Genomic DNA, 18,516 nt, shown 5'->3' on the forward strand with positions numbered 1-18,516 from the left:
AACACTAGGTTTGACCTTTGACTCATGGTCATAACCCCCAAGTAATACCCATAACCTCCATAGCTATAACCCATAATTTCCTTAGCTCTATCCCGCTCGAAAACCCATTTCAAAAGTGACCCGCTCATGGCCTCGTCGTAGTATTTTATGTATAATACTACTAATAATAATAAGATTTATAATAATAATAATAATAATAATAATAATAATAATAATAATAATAATAATAATAATAATAATTATTATAATAATAATAATAATAATAATAATAATAATAATAATAATAATAATAATAATAATAATAATAATAATAATAATAATAATAATATAAATATAAATAAAATAAATACAGAGGAAGTAATATAGATTGAGAGCGATATGTGTTTTACAAAACAGAATTTGATCAAATTTATAGATGTGGTCAGGCCAGGTCTGTCATGCAATCGCATGACTCCCAAGGCCTTTTCCCATGCGATCGCATGGGGATGTTTTACAGCTCACATTTGTTTAACGTGTACCTTGTCGACATATTATTATATAATATATATAATATATTTAATTTATATAATTATTTATATATTATATTAAATTCTCATGCATAGTTAACCTGTAAATTTTGTTCCGATAAGTCGTACGTCATCACTCGACTTATGTCCCGGTTCTGGTTTTTCGAATGTCCATTCGTACGCTGAGAAAACTGGCTCTTTACATTTCGTGACTCGTATCTTTATTAAAATATAGTCTTAAATTATCAATTAACTATATCACTCAAAGTGTATCTTAAACTTTCGAGTGTTTTGGTCATTTACTTCTATAAATCATCGTCTCGTAGTATATACATATACATATATACATTTTCATTTTGAAATAGTGTTTTACTGTAGCAAAGTTAAAGTTTTTTTTACTGTAGCAAATAGTGATTTTTGAAAACACTGTAGCTTTTCGGGTACTGTAGAAATTCGAAAATACTGTAGCAAATTAGTGTTTTACTGGTTCATCGTAAACGTTTTAGTTAACTTATCTAAATATCAATCGAATCAATAATCGAATGTTACTATCATTTACTAAATAACTTGAAATCATATATATATATATATATATATATATATATATATATATATATATATATATATATATATATATATATATATATATATATATATATGCACATTAAGTTATATACATATTGTTCATGAATCTTCGAGAACAGTCAAAGAATAATTGATTACATGAATATAGTTCCAAAACTTTGAGACTCAACATTACAGACTTTGCTTATCGTGTCGAAAACATTAAATCATTTAAAGATAAAGTTTAAATTTGGTCAGAAATTTTCGGGTCATCACACGAGCATACCCCTGAACAATACCCATAACCTCCATAGATATAACCCATAATTTCCTTAGTTCTATCCCGCTTGAAAAACCCGTTTTGAATTCACTCGAACATCACTTCGTCGTAGTATTTTATGTATAATAAAAATAATGATAATAATAATAATAATAATAATAATAATAATAATAATAATAATAATAATAATAATAATAATAATAATAATAATACTAATAATAATAATACGATTAATAATAATAATAATAATAATAATAATAATAATAATAATAATAATAATAATAATAATAATAAAATAAATATTACGGAGTAAGTAATAAGATAGAGAGTTAGATGAATTGTGATCGAATTTCGTCGAGCTTTATAGCCAAAAACGTGGCCCCCAAACCTCCGCGATTGTGATGAAATTGTGGTACAAGGCTCCGCAATCGCGGAGCTCTCTTTTCCAGCTCATCGACTCTTTTAAACGTGGGCTGCTGAATATAATAATATTTTATATATATTTTTAATTTATATAATTAATTAAATATTATATTATATTTACGTGCATAGTTAACCTATAAATTTAGTTCCAATGACCGGTACGTTTTCACTTGACTAATGTCTCAGTTTCGATTTTTCGAACAACGTTTCGTACGCTTAGAAAACTAGCATTTTACGTTTCGCGATGTGTACCTTTATCAAAAAAATTTAGACTTAATTATCGATAATTTATATTATAAGAAATGTTACTTTACCGTTCGAGTGCTTTGATCAATTGCTTCTATAAATCAACGTCTCATTATTTATCAAAAAATATTTAATTCAAAACGTTTTATATCTAAGTTAATATTATATTTTGTATTTTATATATATATATATATATATATATATATATCATCCTTTAAAATATAAACTTGTACACATTATATATATAATTGAAATATTTATCTAATAATATAATATTTAGTTTTTCAAAACTAATTATATTTTAAAATTCATTTATAATCGTTTAAATAATAGAAAATATTATATCATATCACGTTTACATTTTTGAAACAATATATATATATATATATATATATATATATATATATATATATATATATATATATATATATATATATATATATATATATATATATTTAATTTATAATACAACGCTTTTAATTAAGTTCTTCAAACTTCATAAACAGATTATCTTATAAAACGTTTTAATAATAAAGTTCTTTTTAAACTGAAAACATTTTTGTACGCTTGAAACTAAATCAAATAAATATGAAAATTTGATTTCCAAAACTAAATATATTTAATAGTCATTTTGTTAAAAGTTTAAAATAATGAGAATCGTTATATCATAACATGTTTTTAGAAAAGTAAAATCATATATGACGTATACCAGGTTTCAAGTTTCTGAATCATCGTTTGTTGGTGAAGCATAGGGTAAAGTCTGATGGTTAATTAAATGTATGAAATCATTTAATGTAAAACGTTGATTTTACTTATCTTGTCGATATCCAACATTTAAGTTATTTACACTACACGTTCTTACTTTCACATTAAACAAAATGAAAGTTAAAATAATTATCTTATCAAAGTCACGGGAAAAATATTGTAAAGCATGATTTGGAAATCAAACAGGAATCTCCACTAACTCTTGTCTAGTTCCCGTAATTGACACATTTGTTCTTACTTGTAAATCACTTTACCATTTTCCGAATGTTGTTAAAAAGAACAGATTTCTTAAATCATAGTGGACCTCATAACAGAGACCCGTAATCATAATCACAATGTATCTGATAATTCAATCATTTGATATTATCTTTTAATACCGTTGATAAATATATTAAACATATATTGAAACACATACGTTCATGTAAAGTATTATACATCCAAAACTTTGTTAATGTTCTTAATTAATATAACTATATATTATATACATATATCTATATACACATAATTGTTCATGAATCGTCGAGAACAGTCGAAGGGTAATTGATTACATGAACACAGTTCAAAGTTTTTGAGACTTCATCATTACAGACTTTGCTTATCGTGTCGAAAACATATAAAGATTAAGTTTAAATTTGGTCAGAAATTTCCGGGTCGTCACACCTGGGATCTGTTGGGTCTCATCCGTATACCGGCTAAGAAAAGCTCTCGAAGCTTAGTTATCTTTTTGCTTGATACTGTGGGCAGCAACGTGATTCTTCTTGTGTTTCTTTTGCTGACTAAATTTCGACCTAAAAATTCGTTTAAGATCCTCGAAACTTGAGATAGAATCCTTCGCCAAGGAGTCGAACCAGATCCTTGCATCGCTTTTAAGCACGTATGAAAATGCATGGCAAGCTACGGCCATGTCCCATCTCGACATTCGAGCTGCGCCTTCGAAGATGTTTATAAAGTCGTCAGGGTCATCCTTTCCCTCATAATATCCCAGGTGGGAAGGTATCTTCATCCCTATAGGTAGCGGGTGGTTTTGTATCGAAGATATGAAGGGAGTCTTCTAGCTCTTCCAGGACTGGTCAGCGCATCCGCTAGCGTTTACGTTAGCTTCGTGGTGGAGGTTGTTTACCACGGGGATACCTCCAGCGCACACATTCTGATAGGGTAAACCAACCCATTGATTCCCTCCGTTCCATACTTGTGATCCCGCAGGCAACGAAGCGTTCTGATGATTTATCACAGGGACTATTCCTGTGGTTGGCAAGACAGCGCTGGTGTTGGCAATGTTTTGTGAAACCATGGGGAAAGGACTCCCGAAGGTATACTGTTGTGCAACCGGTCCTCCGGAATTGCCCAACGGAATGCTGGTGGTGATCATTTAATGAGCCGGCTGAGAGAGCACCGGCTGAGGAGTGATATTTGGAGGGATTGCTGGTTGCGAGATTGTGGGCTGGTTGGCAAGAGGGAGATTTCTCGCTGGTCTCGCCTCCATTTCCATTTCTTCGTCTACATCCTCGCTGTCGTACGTGAGGATTCGTTGACTGTGCAGATGCCCCTCTTCTCGTAACTTCTTGATAACGGCGCGTATGTTATCATAGTTATTGAGTATGAAGGTTTTGTCGATTAACGGTGGTGGTTCAAAATCACTCCGGTCTGTGATTATTCGCATAGTGGGAGTGATAGGCGTTCGTGTCCCGGTTTCGTGTTGGTTAACCTCAGACGGTAAAGAGAACCCAGGTGGTGGGTGATCAGGATCTGCCATGATCTTGTGTTGTTCTCAAACAAAGTGAATATTGATGTGGAGTCCCACGGACGGCGCCAATTGTTTGTACAATTCTTGGCAACCCTTGCTAAGGGAACAAGGGTGTTGAGATCTGATCACTAAATGGATGATGTTACAAGGTATGATAATGGATGTATGCTTATTGGTGATTCCCCGAAGGTAGTACGAAGGTATCGTACTTTACGCCACCAAGATACGAAGGTAACTCATAGAGAGTATTATGTGTGAGTAATTGTGACTTTAGAGTGAATGCCAACTCCAGAGATCATGCTCTCCTTTTATAGGGTTAGGCAATAGCTTCTTCACCAGTTTTCTAGGCAGGATCAGTCTCCAAGGCAATCTCTGATGAGACAAAGGGGACGTTCCCTTCGACCGACTGCAATCCCTGTTAGTTGAAGAAAGCCATCCTGCAACATTCCTCTTTTGTCATTTGGATGCTAGTGGAAGCGAGTTTGGTCAACCCGCTTACTTCTCTTCTTTAGTCTAGGCAATCTTGTGACTTTAGGATGAGTCTTTGTCCATTGGTAACTGTGATCCCTTCGTTACCAAGTTCCTTCGTTACCATAGCTTCGTATAACGAATGTGGTTTCTTATCAATCCTGAATATTAGGATTACACTTTGGGAGTATTATTATTTTATCATTTGGGCGCCATTATTTGAGTTTGAGGATATCCCGCTCATGGTTTGTATTTGACATATGTGTTCTTGTGATCCAATCTTATGTCATCTACCCTCGTTAAGTGTGATATCTCCGGTAGCTTAGCTTCGTTTATTATCTTGACGGGGGATACACTATTACAACTCATACTCAAATCATAACGTGGTGAATAGATTCAACTAGTTGTGGAGCCCTCACTTCGCGCCGGGAGCTCCGTTTTGAATGCGAGTTAAAAAAAAAGTCTTGATCTATTTTGTAAAAAAGAATTTTTTTCGACATAACATTGAAGGGTTGTTCCTTTTGTGAAAGTTGCTGCTTTTAGCGTTCGGGTTTTTATTTAAAAAAAAAGTTAGTAAAGTGGGGGTTCGATTTGTATTTTAATAAAAGGTAGTGGGTTAAGTTTGTGAAATTTGAAAAAACTTTACGTATAAAGTGGGGGTTCGATTTGTATTTTAATAAAAGTTAGGGGGTTAAGTTTGTGAAAACTGAATGTTAGTAAAAAACAAAAAAAAAGTTAGTAAAGTGGGGGTTCGATTTGTATTTTAATAAAAGTTAGGGGGTTAAGCTTGTGAATTTTTGGGGAAAATATACGTATAAAGTGAGGGGTTCGATTTGGATGTTAATGAAAGTTAAAGGATTAAGTTTAGATAAAGTGAAAGAAGTTAAGGGGTTAAGTTTGGTTAAAATGAAAAATTTGAGTAGCACTATTCATTTGTACTCTGTCAATTAGATATAGGTATAATTACATGATTACAAAGCACGCATCCTATTTCCTCGATGTCAAGGCCCGATGGGATAAATTGAGACGAGAAGATAAACTATTCAGCACCAACCTTCAAATAAAAATATTACTGTAATATTACGGGGAAAGCATATTAACCCAACAAGTATAAGTTTCAGGCGAGGGAAGCAAAATGCTATAAATGTGCGATCTCGTATCGCTAAATGAGAAAACATTACCATCAGCCACCATTAGGATGCAAATAACTTCCATCTCTAATCATTGATATTAACCTCAGTCTGTTATCATCTAATTATATATTGTTTCATAATTAGCGCTTTTTAGCTCTCTCTTCTATTTATGTTTATCTATTTCTTATTCAAGTGATGCACGCAAGCTGTTTGACGAAATGTCATACAAAAGTTTGATCACTTCGGCTATAGTCAAGTAACATCTTATGCAAGTATGCGAATGGAAATCTATATTATATGATCTTACTCTTTTCTTTCTTTTGTTAATTTATAAGTATTTACTATTTACTATTTAGTTCATTCGTTTGTCAAATACTTGGTTCATTATTGCGTTAAATTTGTTATTAGGATGGTATGAGGAAGAAAGATTGAAGGTCACGTGATAAGATTTCATCTGTTCAGCTCAAAAAGAACAACATTATCTAATTTTATAATTTCATTTACAGTCATGTACGTTATTTTATTGGCTTATTTTCTTTTGTAATGTTGCTAACAATCATGGCAGGTAACTGATTTAAAATTTTATTCATTTAACATGCTCAAAGCTTTACAAGTATAAATTGTGGTCAGCTTATATTGAATTGCAGGCTAGTGTGTAAAGCAGTAACCTTTGGTATTTAAAATCTAAAATTTGGTATTGTTCCGAGTCATAAAAAGATATTACACCAGTCACAAATGCTAATGACATCATCGTAAGAGATACTCCCAACAGCCGTTGCGTCATCCTCAATGCATTAAGCAATATATCAAGATCGCCTAATTGTGCCCACATAAGCATCACTGCTACAATGATGAAGTATCACTGCTACAATGATGGAGTTATACACACTGCTATACTGTCGAATATTACAAATAGCTGGAACTGTATTTTATTTGTCATAGAAGCCATGCCTTCGTGTTTACCCGAGCTCTTAGTGCCACCTGGCATAGTGAACCCAGCCACAAAGGTCATGGTGGCTACCAATGCTGAGACTAGTAGGAGAGTGTTAACTCTATCTTTGCAGTAGTCCATATTGTACGGTTCATATTTTGCAGCTGTTAACCTCTTCACCGTGTCCGCGTCTTTAATTTGAGCTCTTGGGATGCCAACGGACGTTAAAGCCATCGAGATTAATCTCTACATCAAACAATTACTATTATAAGTATACCTAGCAAACGGGTCAGGTTGGTTCATGACCCGTGCAGGTTTGGGTTGAAACGGGTCATAGGTCGAACAAGTCAGATTTTTAAGATGGATCAAACGGGTCGGATACCCATTTAAAAATTTCTTAAACACGTAAAACCTCTAGATAATAATATTTTAAAATCTCGTAAAGACCCGTTAAGATTAAGGAGCCATTGGACCTTATATATATTTGTTAGGCTTCGTATGGGTCTAAATTGGACCCATTCTTAAACTTTTTTATGGATCCAATTAGTTAAATACCTAACCCAATATATCCATTTTGCAAGCTATGGCTCTTAACGTCCCATGTTAGTGTACTCACAACCTTTGGGTGCCAGTTTATAGTTGCTAAATGTAAAGGTGTACATTCATCTTTGTCTTTCTCGTTAATAAGAAACTCTGCCCATTCGTACTTAAGTATGTACCTAACAACGTTATCCTTTCCATTTTCGGCTGCAACATGTAAAATGTTATGTCGATTATTAGTTAGAACTCTCTAGCATCTAGGTAGTGATTGAGTAGCTCCTGGATAACATGAAGATGGCCATATCTAGATGCATGATGTATTGGACAATAACCTTTTTCATCACGTCTTAAAAACGTCTAGCTTAAACTTGTTAAGCAAGTATGTTACACCATCAAGAAACCCTAATGATGCTGCCAGGGGTAGCAGATGATTGTTTTGTACTAATGACTCAGTCACATTGTCTGCAACTAACCGCAAAATTCCTAACATTTAAAACCATAATGCACAGCTAAATAACAGTAATATATAATGTATACCGAACATTTTTGAGAAATAGATCCTGTTTAGTGGTAGCTTGTAAGAATAACGTACTAAGTTGGAGAGTTTGTTCAAGTAGTACCTATATCTTTCCTGATAATTGCAGCATATAAAACATGTTTATTTGATTTGAAATCTCCAATTTGCGTCGTACTACTACTAGCCGCAAAGTTGGAGTTTTCTGCATTTGTTGATCCATCATGAAGGTGAATCACTTCTGTTTACCACGGAAAATATTATTCAGTTCTGTATACATTCTAGTTACATTATAGAATACATATAAATATAAATACATATGCTAACATATGACTCTATTATGCGTATTTTTGTTCTTCAAATTTATTACTCCCTCCGTCTCAATTTAATAGTACTGAGTTGACTTTATTCTTAGCTTCGACTCTAAATAACTTATTTGTGTTGTATAATACATGATGAAATGAAGTTCATATGAATAAATTAAGTTTTATATGGGCTTTTATTTGGTATAACTTTCATCAAGTATCAAGTATATATAACACAAAAAGAGTTATTTACAGTCAAAGTTATGAAAAAAGTCAACCCAGAACTATTAAATTTATTATTAAATTGAGACGGAGTACATAATTAATATGATATAATATCTAGTAAAGAGTGTTTTAATGTAATACCTGTATCTTTCTTGGTCATTGCAGCAACATTTGCAGCGACTCCGATCTGGTTAGTAATGTCGCCACCAACAAGGTTCGACTTTTCAAGAGTATGATGTTTTGTCCCTGTAAAAACTCATTATTTTAGGTATAACAATGTAATGTTAATGGTTGGTTTACGAAACACAAGTACATTTTACAATTTCGAAAACATCAAGTTTGTTAATACAGTACCATGATTTCCATACTGCATAACACCACCAGAAAATTCCAATATATAATTTGGAATTCGAGTATTCCCTGATTCAACAGCAAGGTATACTGCTGATTTACCTTCCTTATTATCCTCCAACGCAGCTTTCCTAAACTCCGGTTTTCTCAGCAAAATCTTAACAACTTCATCTCGATTATGAATTACAGCTTCATGCAAAGGCGTATTCCCATCTCTATTTACACCTATAATTAGATGATCATTACCAAAGACTAATGCTTCGACAACATGAATCTTACCCACTCTTGCTGCAACATGAACTGGGGTGTCGCCAATGAACTTTTCACGTGTCACAAGATCCGGATAGATTTTTATAACCTATTCACATAGGTATTTATGTCCAAAAAATGCTGCTATATGCAGCAACGTGTCTTTTCTATGGCTCGTGATGGGTAACGCTTCTGATGAATATTGGCCGACTTGTTGAAATAGCTTATCAATAAAGCCGTTCTGGGCAGATGTAACAAGATCAATATTCATGGTATGAGCAGTTAATTGGCAAATACAAATAGTGAGTTAACCAAAGAAAACGTCGTAGTATATGGAGTAGTATGAATATAGATTCGAGAACGCAAATAATGTGTATAGTTGGTTATTCATCAAAAGGTCAACGATTAGGAAATAGCATTGTCAGTTGACAACACCTACAAGAAATTATCGTATATAGAGTAAAAAGCGTAGTAAAATGATTGAAATTGAAGCTTCATTGTGCACATCCTGCTAGTTGACAATTCACATTCATCATTCTTTAATTATATGCTGGTTCATTATATTTATAATATTTGTTTGATGTTAATGTCAATAAACATTCAGATTGGACTTTTTCAATATTCTGGAAGTGTAAAATAATGTTTGAAGCTTCCCACAGTTGTTTTTTTTTTTTTTTTTTTTTTTTGGGAAAATAACGAATGCTATAACAAAGATACCTTCATCAATAAATGAAGGATCCAAGAAAGCGATACAAAGAAACAAAGACTATAAATGGCTCGACGAGAGTAAACCGACTAGGATACCTAAAAACCGCTAACTCTATCCAAACCATCACGAGAGCAACTACAACCCAAAAAACCTAGCCAAAAACAAGACAACCAAAACCAAAACCATCACGAGAAGTTTCCCACAGTTGACCTTAACTCTTTCTCAACTTATGATACCTAGCCTAGGTTTAACGTTACAAATCGACTTTCAAAATCTGTTATCGTTATGCTCTTTATCGTGGCAAATGCCTTTATGTGAGTGACTCACAAACGTGCACGAGATGAAACCCAAAAACCTGATGAAGATTCTTTTAAGACGTTCGAACGGATCATCATGTGAGGTGCTGACAATTTAACGAAATTTGTTGGGCACTAACCACGCAACATGTGAAATTTTCAGGGACATCTGCGTCAAAAATTACTATAAGTCCATAGGTGCAAATTTGAAAAAACTTTAAGGAGTGATAGTGTATCTCCCCGCCAAGATACACGAAGCTACGTTAACGAAGGTATCACGCCTAGCAATGATAGATGACGTAAGGATGGATCACAAGAATACATATGTCGAATACAAATCATAGAGCGGGATACCCTTGAAATCAAATAATGGCGCTCAAAGGACAGAAGAAGAGTGCCACCAAACAAGAATCCCAATATTCAGAGTTGGTGCAAATCCGCTTCAGTGATACGAAGAAATAATAACGAAGGAACGTATTGACGAAGGGATCACGGATACCAATGGACAAGGACCTCTCCTAAAGTCACGAGATCACCTAGACTGAAAGAGAGAAGTTAACGGGTTGACCAGGCTCTTTACCACTAACAGCCAAATGAAAAAAGAGGAATGCTGCAGGTTAGCTTTCTTGGACCAGCAGGGATCACAGTCAGCTGAAGGGAAAGTCCCCTTTGTCTCATCAGAGATTGCCTCGAAGACTGAATCCGCCTAGAAAACTGGTAACAAGGCTACCACCTAACTCTATATAAAGGGGACATGATCCCTGGACAAGGCATTCACACTCAAGTCATAATCACTCATCCACAAACACTCTCAATGAGTTACCTTCGTATCTTGGTGGCGTAAAGTGCAATAGCTTCGCACTACCTTCGGGGAATCGCCAACAAGCATACATCCATCATCATATCATCCATTTAGTGATTAGGTCTCAATACCCTTGTTCCACTAACAAGGTTTGCCAAGAATTGTACAAACAATTGGCGCCATCCGTGGGACTCCACTTCAATACTTACTTTGTTTGAAAAACACAAGATCATGGCTGAATCTGATCATCCACCGCCCGGTTTCTCTCTACCATCTGAGGTAGATCAACCTGAAACCGGAACGCGAACACCTATCACTCCAGTTATGCCAATAACTACAAACCGGAGTGACTCTGAACCACCGCCGCTAATTGACAAAACCTTCATACTCAACAACTACGATAACATACGCGCCGTTATCAAGAAGTTGCGAGAAGAGGGACAGCTGTACAGCCGGCGGACACTGACGTATGACAGTGATGACGTCGACGAAGAAATAGAAATGGAGGCTAGACCAGCCAGAAGCCTCCCTCTTTCCAGCCAACCCCAGACCTCACAACTGGCAGTCCCTCCTAATGCTGCGCTTCAGCCGGTACCTTCACAACCAGCTCATACAATGGCCATCACTAGTGTCCCGTTGAACCACCCAGGAGGACCAATTACGCAGCAATATACCTTCGGGAGCCCTTTTCCCGTTGCTCCACAGAATATAGCCAACAACGGTACTGTCTTACCAACCCCGGGAATCATTCCCCTGGTAACTCAGCCAAATGCTACGTTGTCTCTTGGGTCGCAATTTTGAAACGGAGGTAGCCCATGGGTTAGTTTACCTTTCCAGAATGCTTATATCGGAGGGACCCCCGCAGCAAACAAACTCCATCACGAAGTAAACGGAAGTGCTGGCGGATGCTTAGATCAACCTTGGAAGAGCCAGAAAACTCCCTTCATATCTTCGATACAAAATCACCCGCTACCAATCGGGATGAAGATACCTTCCCACTTGGGGTATTACGAAGGGAAGGAGGACCCTGACGATTTTATAAACATCTTCGAGGGAGCGGCTCGAATGTCACGGTGGGATACAGCTGTGGCTTGTCACGCGTTCTTGTATGTGCTCAAAAGTGATGCGAGAGTCTGGTTCGACTCTCTAGCGAAGGATTCTATCTCCAGCTTCGAGGACCTGAAACGACTCTTCAGGTCGAAATTTAGCCAGCAAAAGAAACATAAGAAGAATCACGTCGCTGCCCACAGCATTAAGCAGAAAGATGTAGAAGCTTCGAGGGCTTTTCTCGTCCGGTTTACGAACGAAACCCAGCAGATTCCCGTACTCCCCGAGTCGCAAAGGATCTCGAGACTCTTATACGGTTGCAGAACGCGAGCATTGGTGGAACATCTCAGCCGAGATCTTCCCGACACTTATGAAATGTTACTAGACAAAGCATACGTTTGGCTAGATGCAAAGGATACTGCGAATAGCTTCGTCTACGAAGAAACACAAGGTTTTAAACGAAAAGAAAAACCAAGTCACCGTGAAGAAAAGTCCGGGCGAAGGAACGAGCGAAATAGGTTCTCCCCCTATAGAAGGGAAAACACCTCTGGTATCCTTGGAACGCTGATGAAGTCACCCAAGGAAATCCTAGCTACCGAGAAGGCAGCCCAAGCTTTCAAAGCTCCACCGAAGCTAAACAGCAAGGGAAAGATGAGGGACACAAGCAAATTTTGTGACTTTCATAATGACTTCGGGCATGAAACGGACGACTGCATACAGCTAAGGTAAGCCATAGAAGAAGCAGTTAGGTCCGGGAAACTAACGCACTTGGTGAAAGGCATACGCAACCCGAAGGTGCCGAAGTAGGAACTCAGACCCGAAGAAAAGAAGCCAGATGCAAACAATGCCATACTAACAGTTGCAGAATGCTTCGCAGTGGAAAAGATAAGAACTTACAAAAGGGGGAGAAAGAATGGAGTGATAGATTGGGAAGAGATCTCTTTCCCAGCCTTAGATACCATCACTCCCTCCAACAAACCCGTCACAATCAACGGGTGAATCTTTGAAAGAGAGGTACACCGAGTTTACCTGGATGGTGGTAGCGCATGCGACATTATGTATGAGCATTGTTTCGACCAGCTTAGAACCGCCATTAAAGCTCGCCTGAGTCCACCAAGGGTACCCCTAATCGGATTCTCTGGGGAAAGATGTTGGCCAATCGGAGAAGTTGACCTCGACTTCACCATCGGAGAGCCGCCATTATCCATAACAGAAACGCTAGATTTCGTAGTAGTCAGAGCCGTCTCGCAGCACAACATCCTGCTAGGAAGGGTGGCCATGATGAAAATGGGGATAATTGCATCTACCATACATCAACTAGTGAAGTTCTACACACCCGAAGGAATTGGTACCCTAGCTTCCACCTATGATCGAGAGAAGGTTATCATGGCAATCAGGGAAACAGAGGAAAGACCAGGAGAATGTATCCTTGAAACCCGAGAAGAAGGGTCGAACGAAGAAAAGATCTCCGTCAACCCTCTGTTCCCCGAGCAACAAGTAGTTATTGGAGGTTCACTACCTCCGGAAACGAAGAAGAAGCTTCGTAAACTACTGCAGGCCAACATCGACATCTTCGCTTGGGAATACGGAGATATGACAGGTATTCCTCGGGTGCTCAGTATCGACGGGACAACCTTCTCTACGGAACACAAGATCAACGAATATAAACACCTAGATCCCATACATCAAAAGAAAAGAAACATTGCCAATGAAAGAGATGAGGCTGCTTGCAAGGAAGTTGAAGAACTGCTCCAGGCTGGTATTATCCGAGAAGCAAAATATCCCACCTGGGTTGTTAACCCCGTCATGGTGAAGAAATCTGACGAAGGGTGGAGAATGTGCGTCGATTTCACAAATATTAACAAAGCTTGCCCCAAGGATTGCTACCCCCTACCAGAGATCGATTGGAAGGTAGAATCCCTAACTGGGTACAAGTACAAGTGCTTCCTCGACGCCTACAAAGGCTACCACCAGATTCAAATGGCCGAAGAAGATGAGGAGAAGACATCGTTCTTCACAAGCAAGGGGATATATTGCTATAGGAAAATGCCCTTCGAATTGAAAAACGCCGGAGCTACCTACCAAAGACTGGTGGACAAAGTTTTCCGTAAGCAACTAGGGAGAAACCTGGAAGCTTATGTCGATGACATGGTGATTAAGAGTCCCGAAGAAAGCACTTTGCTGACAGACATTCAAGAAACCTTCAACACCCTTCGATCGGTCAATATGAAGTTAAATCCCAAGAAGTGTTCATTCGGGGTAGAGGAAGGAAAGTTCCTAGGGTATTATATCACCAAGAAAGGGATCATAGCAAACCCAGAGAAAATAGACAAGCTCCAACAACTCAAAACCCCAACCACGATCAAAGAAATGCAGAGTTTAAACGGGAAGCTAGCGTCGTTAAGTCGTTTCCTGTCCAAGGGGGCTGAGAGGCAATTGCCTTTCCTTAAAGTTTTAAAGGAATGCTTGGGAGCGAAGAAAATAACATGGACCGAGGAAGCTGATAGGGCTTTCGTTGATATGAAGGCACACATAGCTAATTTGCCAACACTGACGTCACCTCAGATAGGAGAAACACTGTACCTCTATCTAGCCACGTCCAAGGAATGCATCAGTGCGGTGTTAGTGGCAGAACGCGAAAGGGTACAGGTCCCGATATATTTCGTAAGCCGAGTCCTACAAGGTGCAGAAGTCAACTACCCAGAGCGCGAAAAGCTCACACTTGCTCTGGTTCACACCGCGAGGAAACTACGGAGGTATTTCCAAGCCCACCCTATTATTGTGTTAACTAACAAGCAAATCAGACAGGTTCTTATCAGGCCAGAAAAGTCAGGAAGGATGGCCAAATGGGCCATAGAGCTCGGGGAGCACGACATCGACTTCCAAGCTCGCCATTCAATCAAAGCTCAAGTGCTGGCAGACTTCATGGCAGAAACAACAGAAACAAATGAAGAAAACTACTCCACCTTTGCACAAATTATCACTCCGACTATTGAAACGAAGGAATGGAAATTGTTCACTGATGGAGCCTCTAGCTCTGATGGCTCGGGGGTAGGACTTATGTTAATTAATCCAGAGGGACAAGAGTTTACTTACGCGCTTCGTTTCAAGTTCAGCACAACTAATAATGAAGCAGAATACGAAGCTCTGCTCGCCGGGCTCAGAATAGCAAAGGAAATGAAAATTGAACATTTGCAAGCCCTCGTAGACTCGCAACTCGTCTCAAACCAAGTCCTGGGTATCTTCGAAGCAAGACAGCCAATCATACAACTCTATCTGTCGAAGGTCGGAGAACTTGTAGAAAGCTTCAGAAACTTCACAATAGAACACGTGAGGAGAAGTCAAAACAAAAAAGCATATGCTCTGAGCAAGTTAGCCTCCATCACCTTCGCACACCTGGCAAAGGAAGTGTTGGTTGAAGTGTTAGAAAAAAGATCCATCGAAGCTCAAGAAGTCCACGACCTAATCATCGAAGAAGAAAACACGTGGATGAAGCCACTAAGGGAATATTTGGAGCTCGGAATATTACCGGAAGACAAAAAAGAGGCAAGAAAGATTCGGATCAAGGCACCATCATACAAGATAATGAACGGAGCTTTATACCGAAAATCTTTCCTCACCCCGTGGCTTCGCTGTGTTGGGCCGAACCAAGCTTCGATAATCATCAGGGAAATGCACGAAGGCATCTGTGGACTCCATGCCGGACCAAGGTCAATAGTGGCAAAGATACTAAGGATGGGGTATTACTGGCCAACCATGCACGAAGATACAGTCACGCTCTTACGAACTTGTGAGCCATGCCAGATCCACGCTAAAGTTCAGAAACAGCCAAAACAAGAAATGATATCAGTGTTATCAGCATGGCCTTTCTCTAAGTGGGGCATAGACCTAGTAGGTTCGCTAATCGAAGCACCGGGAGGTTACAAGTGGTTGGTGGTCGCAATAGACTACTTCACAAAGTGGACGGAAGCAAAACCGCTAAGCACCACCACAGGGAAGCACATAGAAAAGTTCGTTTGGGAGCACATTGTATGTCGGTTTGGAATACCCCAAGAAATCGTCTCGGATAATGGGAAACAATTCGCTGAGGGTATATTCCCAGGGTTCTGCGAGAAGCTACAGATAAAACAAACTTTTACCTCCGTTTACCACCCACAAGGGAATGGACAGGTCGAAGTAACCAACAGGGACATCTTAAAAGGTCTTGAGAAACGATTGGGTAAATGCCATCAGCGATGGATGGAAGAACTCCCCCTAGTTCTATGGGCCCACCAAACCACTCCCAAGAGGAGTAATGGAGAAACCCCCTATAGTTTAGTTTATGGAACTGAGGCAGTATTACCAGCGGAGATACAGGTACTAACCAATAGGACCGCAAACCTCGAAGCAAATGAGGAAAATCTCCATCTCAACCTTGACCTTATGGAGGAAAGGAGGGAGGCTGCGTTAATTCGAGAAGCAGCTTACAAGAAAGCAATCGAAAAGTATTACAACAAGCGAGTCAAACCGTCGGTTTACAAGGTCGGAGACTATGTCCTAAGGCTCAACAGCACTAGTAAAGTGGAATATGAAGGAAAGATGGGTCCGACTTGGGAAGGCCCGTACGTAATCTCCGAAGCTTTTGGGAACGGTTCATACAAGCTTGAAATCACGGAAGGAAAACAGATCCCCAGAACCTGGAATGGGGTAAACCTTCGAAAGTTTTACTTTTAGATTTCTAGTCGCATGTAAGTAGGAAAACTTGTAATGGGTAGTCGAAACTTATACGCTTCCCACCACAAGAAATTTGAATGAAATCCTACTATCTTTTGGAAACATCAAGCGTGAATGTTGTAATACTCATTAAGCAAAACATTCCCAAGAGGAATACTTATAAAAGCTTAGCAATAAGCAAGAGGTATCCCAAGAGGTATACCGAAGCTATTGCAAAATATTCCCAGGAGGAATACTTATAAAAGCTTAGCAATAAGCAAGAGGAATCCCAAGATGTATACCAAAGCTATTGCAAAACATTCCCAAGAGGAATACTTATAAAAGCTTAGCAATAAGCAATAGGTATCCCAAGAGGTATACCGAAGCTATTGCAAAATATTCCCAAGAGGAATACTTATAAAAGCTTAGCAATAAGCAAGAGGTATCCCAAGAGGTATACCGAAGCTATTGCAAAATATTCCCAACATGAATACTTATAAAAACTTAGCAATAAGCAAGAGGTATCCCAAGAGGTACACCGAAGCTATTGCACAATATTCTCAAAAAGAATATTTGTTAAACTCTAGCAATAAGGTAACCCAAGAGGTGTACCCAAGCTATTGCAAAGTACTCCACAAATAAGCAACCTGCATAGGTAATAAGTAGAGTAACAAGCAAACAGGTACGATAATCTAACACCACACAGAAATTGTTCACGGGCAACATAGCCCCAAATCAACAGGCACGCAGGCCTGGTAAAAGTACGATTAACACAAAGTAATTAGAGTACAGATCATCACATCAAAAGAAGATCATAAACAGACTACCAAGATCATTGTTCTGCTACCAAAGCAAGAAGCTCCACAGGCTTAGCATCGGAGTGAGTAGCAACAGAGGCGACATAATTAAGATCAACATCGGTATAGCGAGCACACGCAGCATCAACAAGGGCCGTAGCCTGATCCGTATACTCTGGATAGCTGCTAAGTTCGAGCTTGCCTTGCTGGGACAACTCAGTCAACAATTTACACATCTCTTCAAGCTTACTAGCAAGAACAACCTCACCAACCAACTCGCTCAACTCCTTGCTGCGGATAGCCTGCTCGCAAACATGTGGAATAACCTGAGTAATAACAACAGAATAGTCTGTCTTCAACCTCACCTTCTGATCTGCCAACAACTTCGCTTCCTGACGAAGAACCTCATTCTCCTCTTCCAAGTCAGCTATCTTCTTTTCATCCAGCTTCTGCTTCTCCTGCATACTCAGAATCTCACTCTTGGCTGATTTCACCTCCTCCTCCCAAGATGTGTTCAACAACAATTGTTCCTGTAACTTCCTTACAGACTCCTTGGAAGATGCATTGACATCCCTAAGCTCTTCCACCTCTTTCTCCAAACATATAACATCGCCAGACTTCTGCTTCAAACTAGAAAGGACAAGATGATTATAAATAGCAGAACGATAGTTATGGGCGGTGCAAACATCAATGAGCTTAGAGGTATCCACAAAGGCATCCTCGAATTTAGAAGGAATCATCTCATCGAACACATCAAAACAAGCTTCTAAAGAAGGAATGGCAGGAGTATCACCTACAAGGACACATAAATTTGTTCAAAAAAAAAAAAATGAAAGAAAAAAAAAAACAAATACGAAGCTTACCCAAGGGAACGTTGCCACCAGAACCTTCAATCTGAGCTTCATCACCAGTATCTTCATCATGGAGAG

General features: G+C 38.3%; 1 protein-coding gene across 1 annotated transcript; it reads right to left on the bottom strand.

Annotated features, from left to right (window-relative positions):
• Positions 1 to 6,994: 6,994 nt before the first annotated feature.
• Positions 6,995 to 9,515, bottom strand: LOC139849833 (protein ACCELERATED CELL DEATH 6-like). Its single transcript, XM_071839454.1, has 7 exons — positions 9,456 to 9,515; positions 8,999 to 9,353; positions 8,786 to 8,890; positions 8,221 to 8,355; positions 7,989 to 8,083; positions 7,656 to 7,850; positions 6,995 to 7,306 (listed from the first exon to the last, which is right to left on the bottom strand). Exons 1-7 carry the CDS (start codon positions 9,513 to 9,515, stop codon positions 6,995 to 6,997), a joined length of 1,257 nt encoding a protein of 418 aa, XP_071695555.1.
• Positions 9,516 to 18,516: the final 9,001 nt, after the last annotated feature.

The sequence above is a fragment of the Rutidosis leptorrhynchoides genome, chromosome 5, assembly GCF_046630445.1.
Source record: "Rutidosis leptorrhynchoides isolate AG116_Rl617_1_P2 chromosome 5, CSIRO_AGI_Rlap_v1, whole genome shotgun sequence".
Lineage (NCBI taxonomy): Eukaryota > Viridiplantae > Streptophyta > Magnoliopsida > Asterales > Asteraceae > Rutidosis > Rutidosis leptorrhynchoides.

Excerpts from the sequence above, each read along its gene's own strand:
- LOC139849833 (XM_071839454.1), bottom strand. The coding sequence starts at position 9,515 with ATGAATATTGATCTTGTTACATCTGCCCAGAACGGCTTTATTGATAAG. Across the intron at positions 8,356-8,785 it reads AATGACCAAGAAAGATACAG|AAGTGATTCACCTTCATGAT; the intron begins GTATTACATTAA and ends CGTGGTAAACAG. Across the intron at positions 7,851-7,988 it reads CATTAGGGTTTCTTGATGGT|AGAGTTCTAACTAATAATCG; the intron begins GTAACATACTTG and ends CCTAGATGCTAG.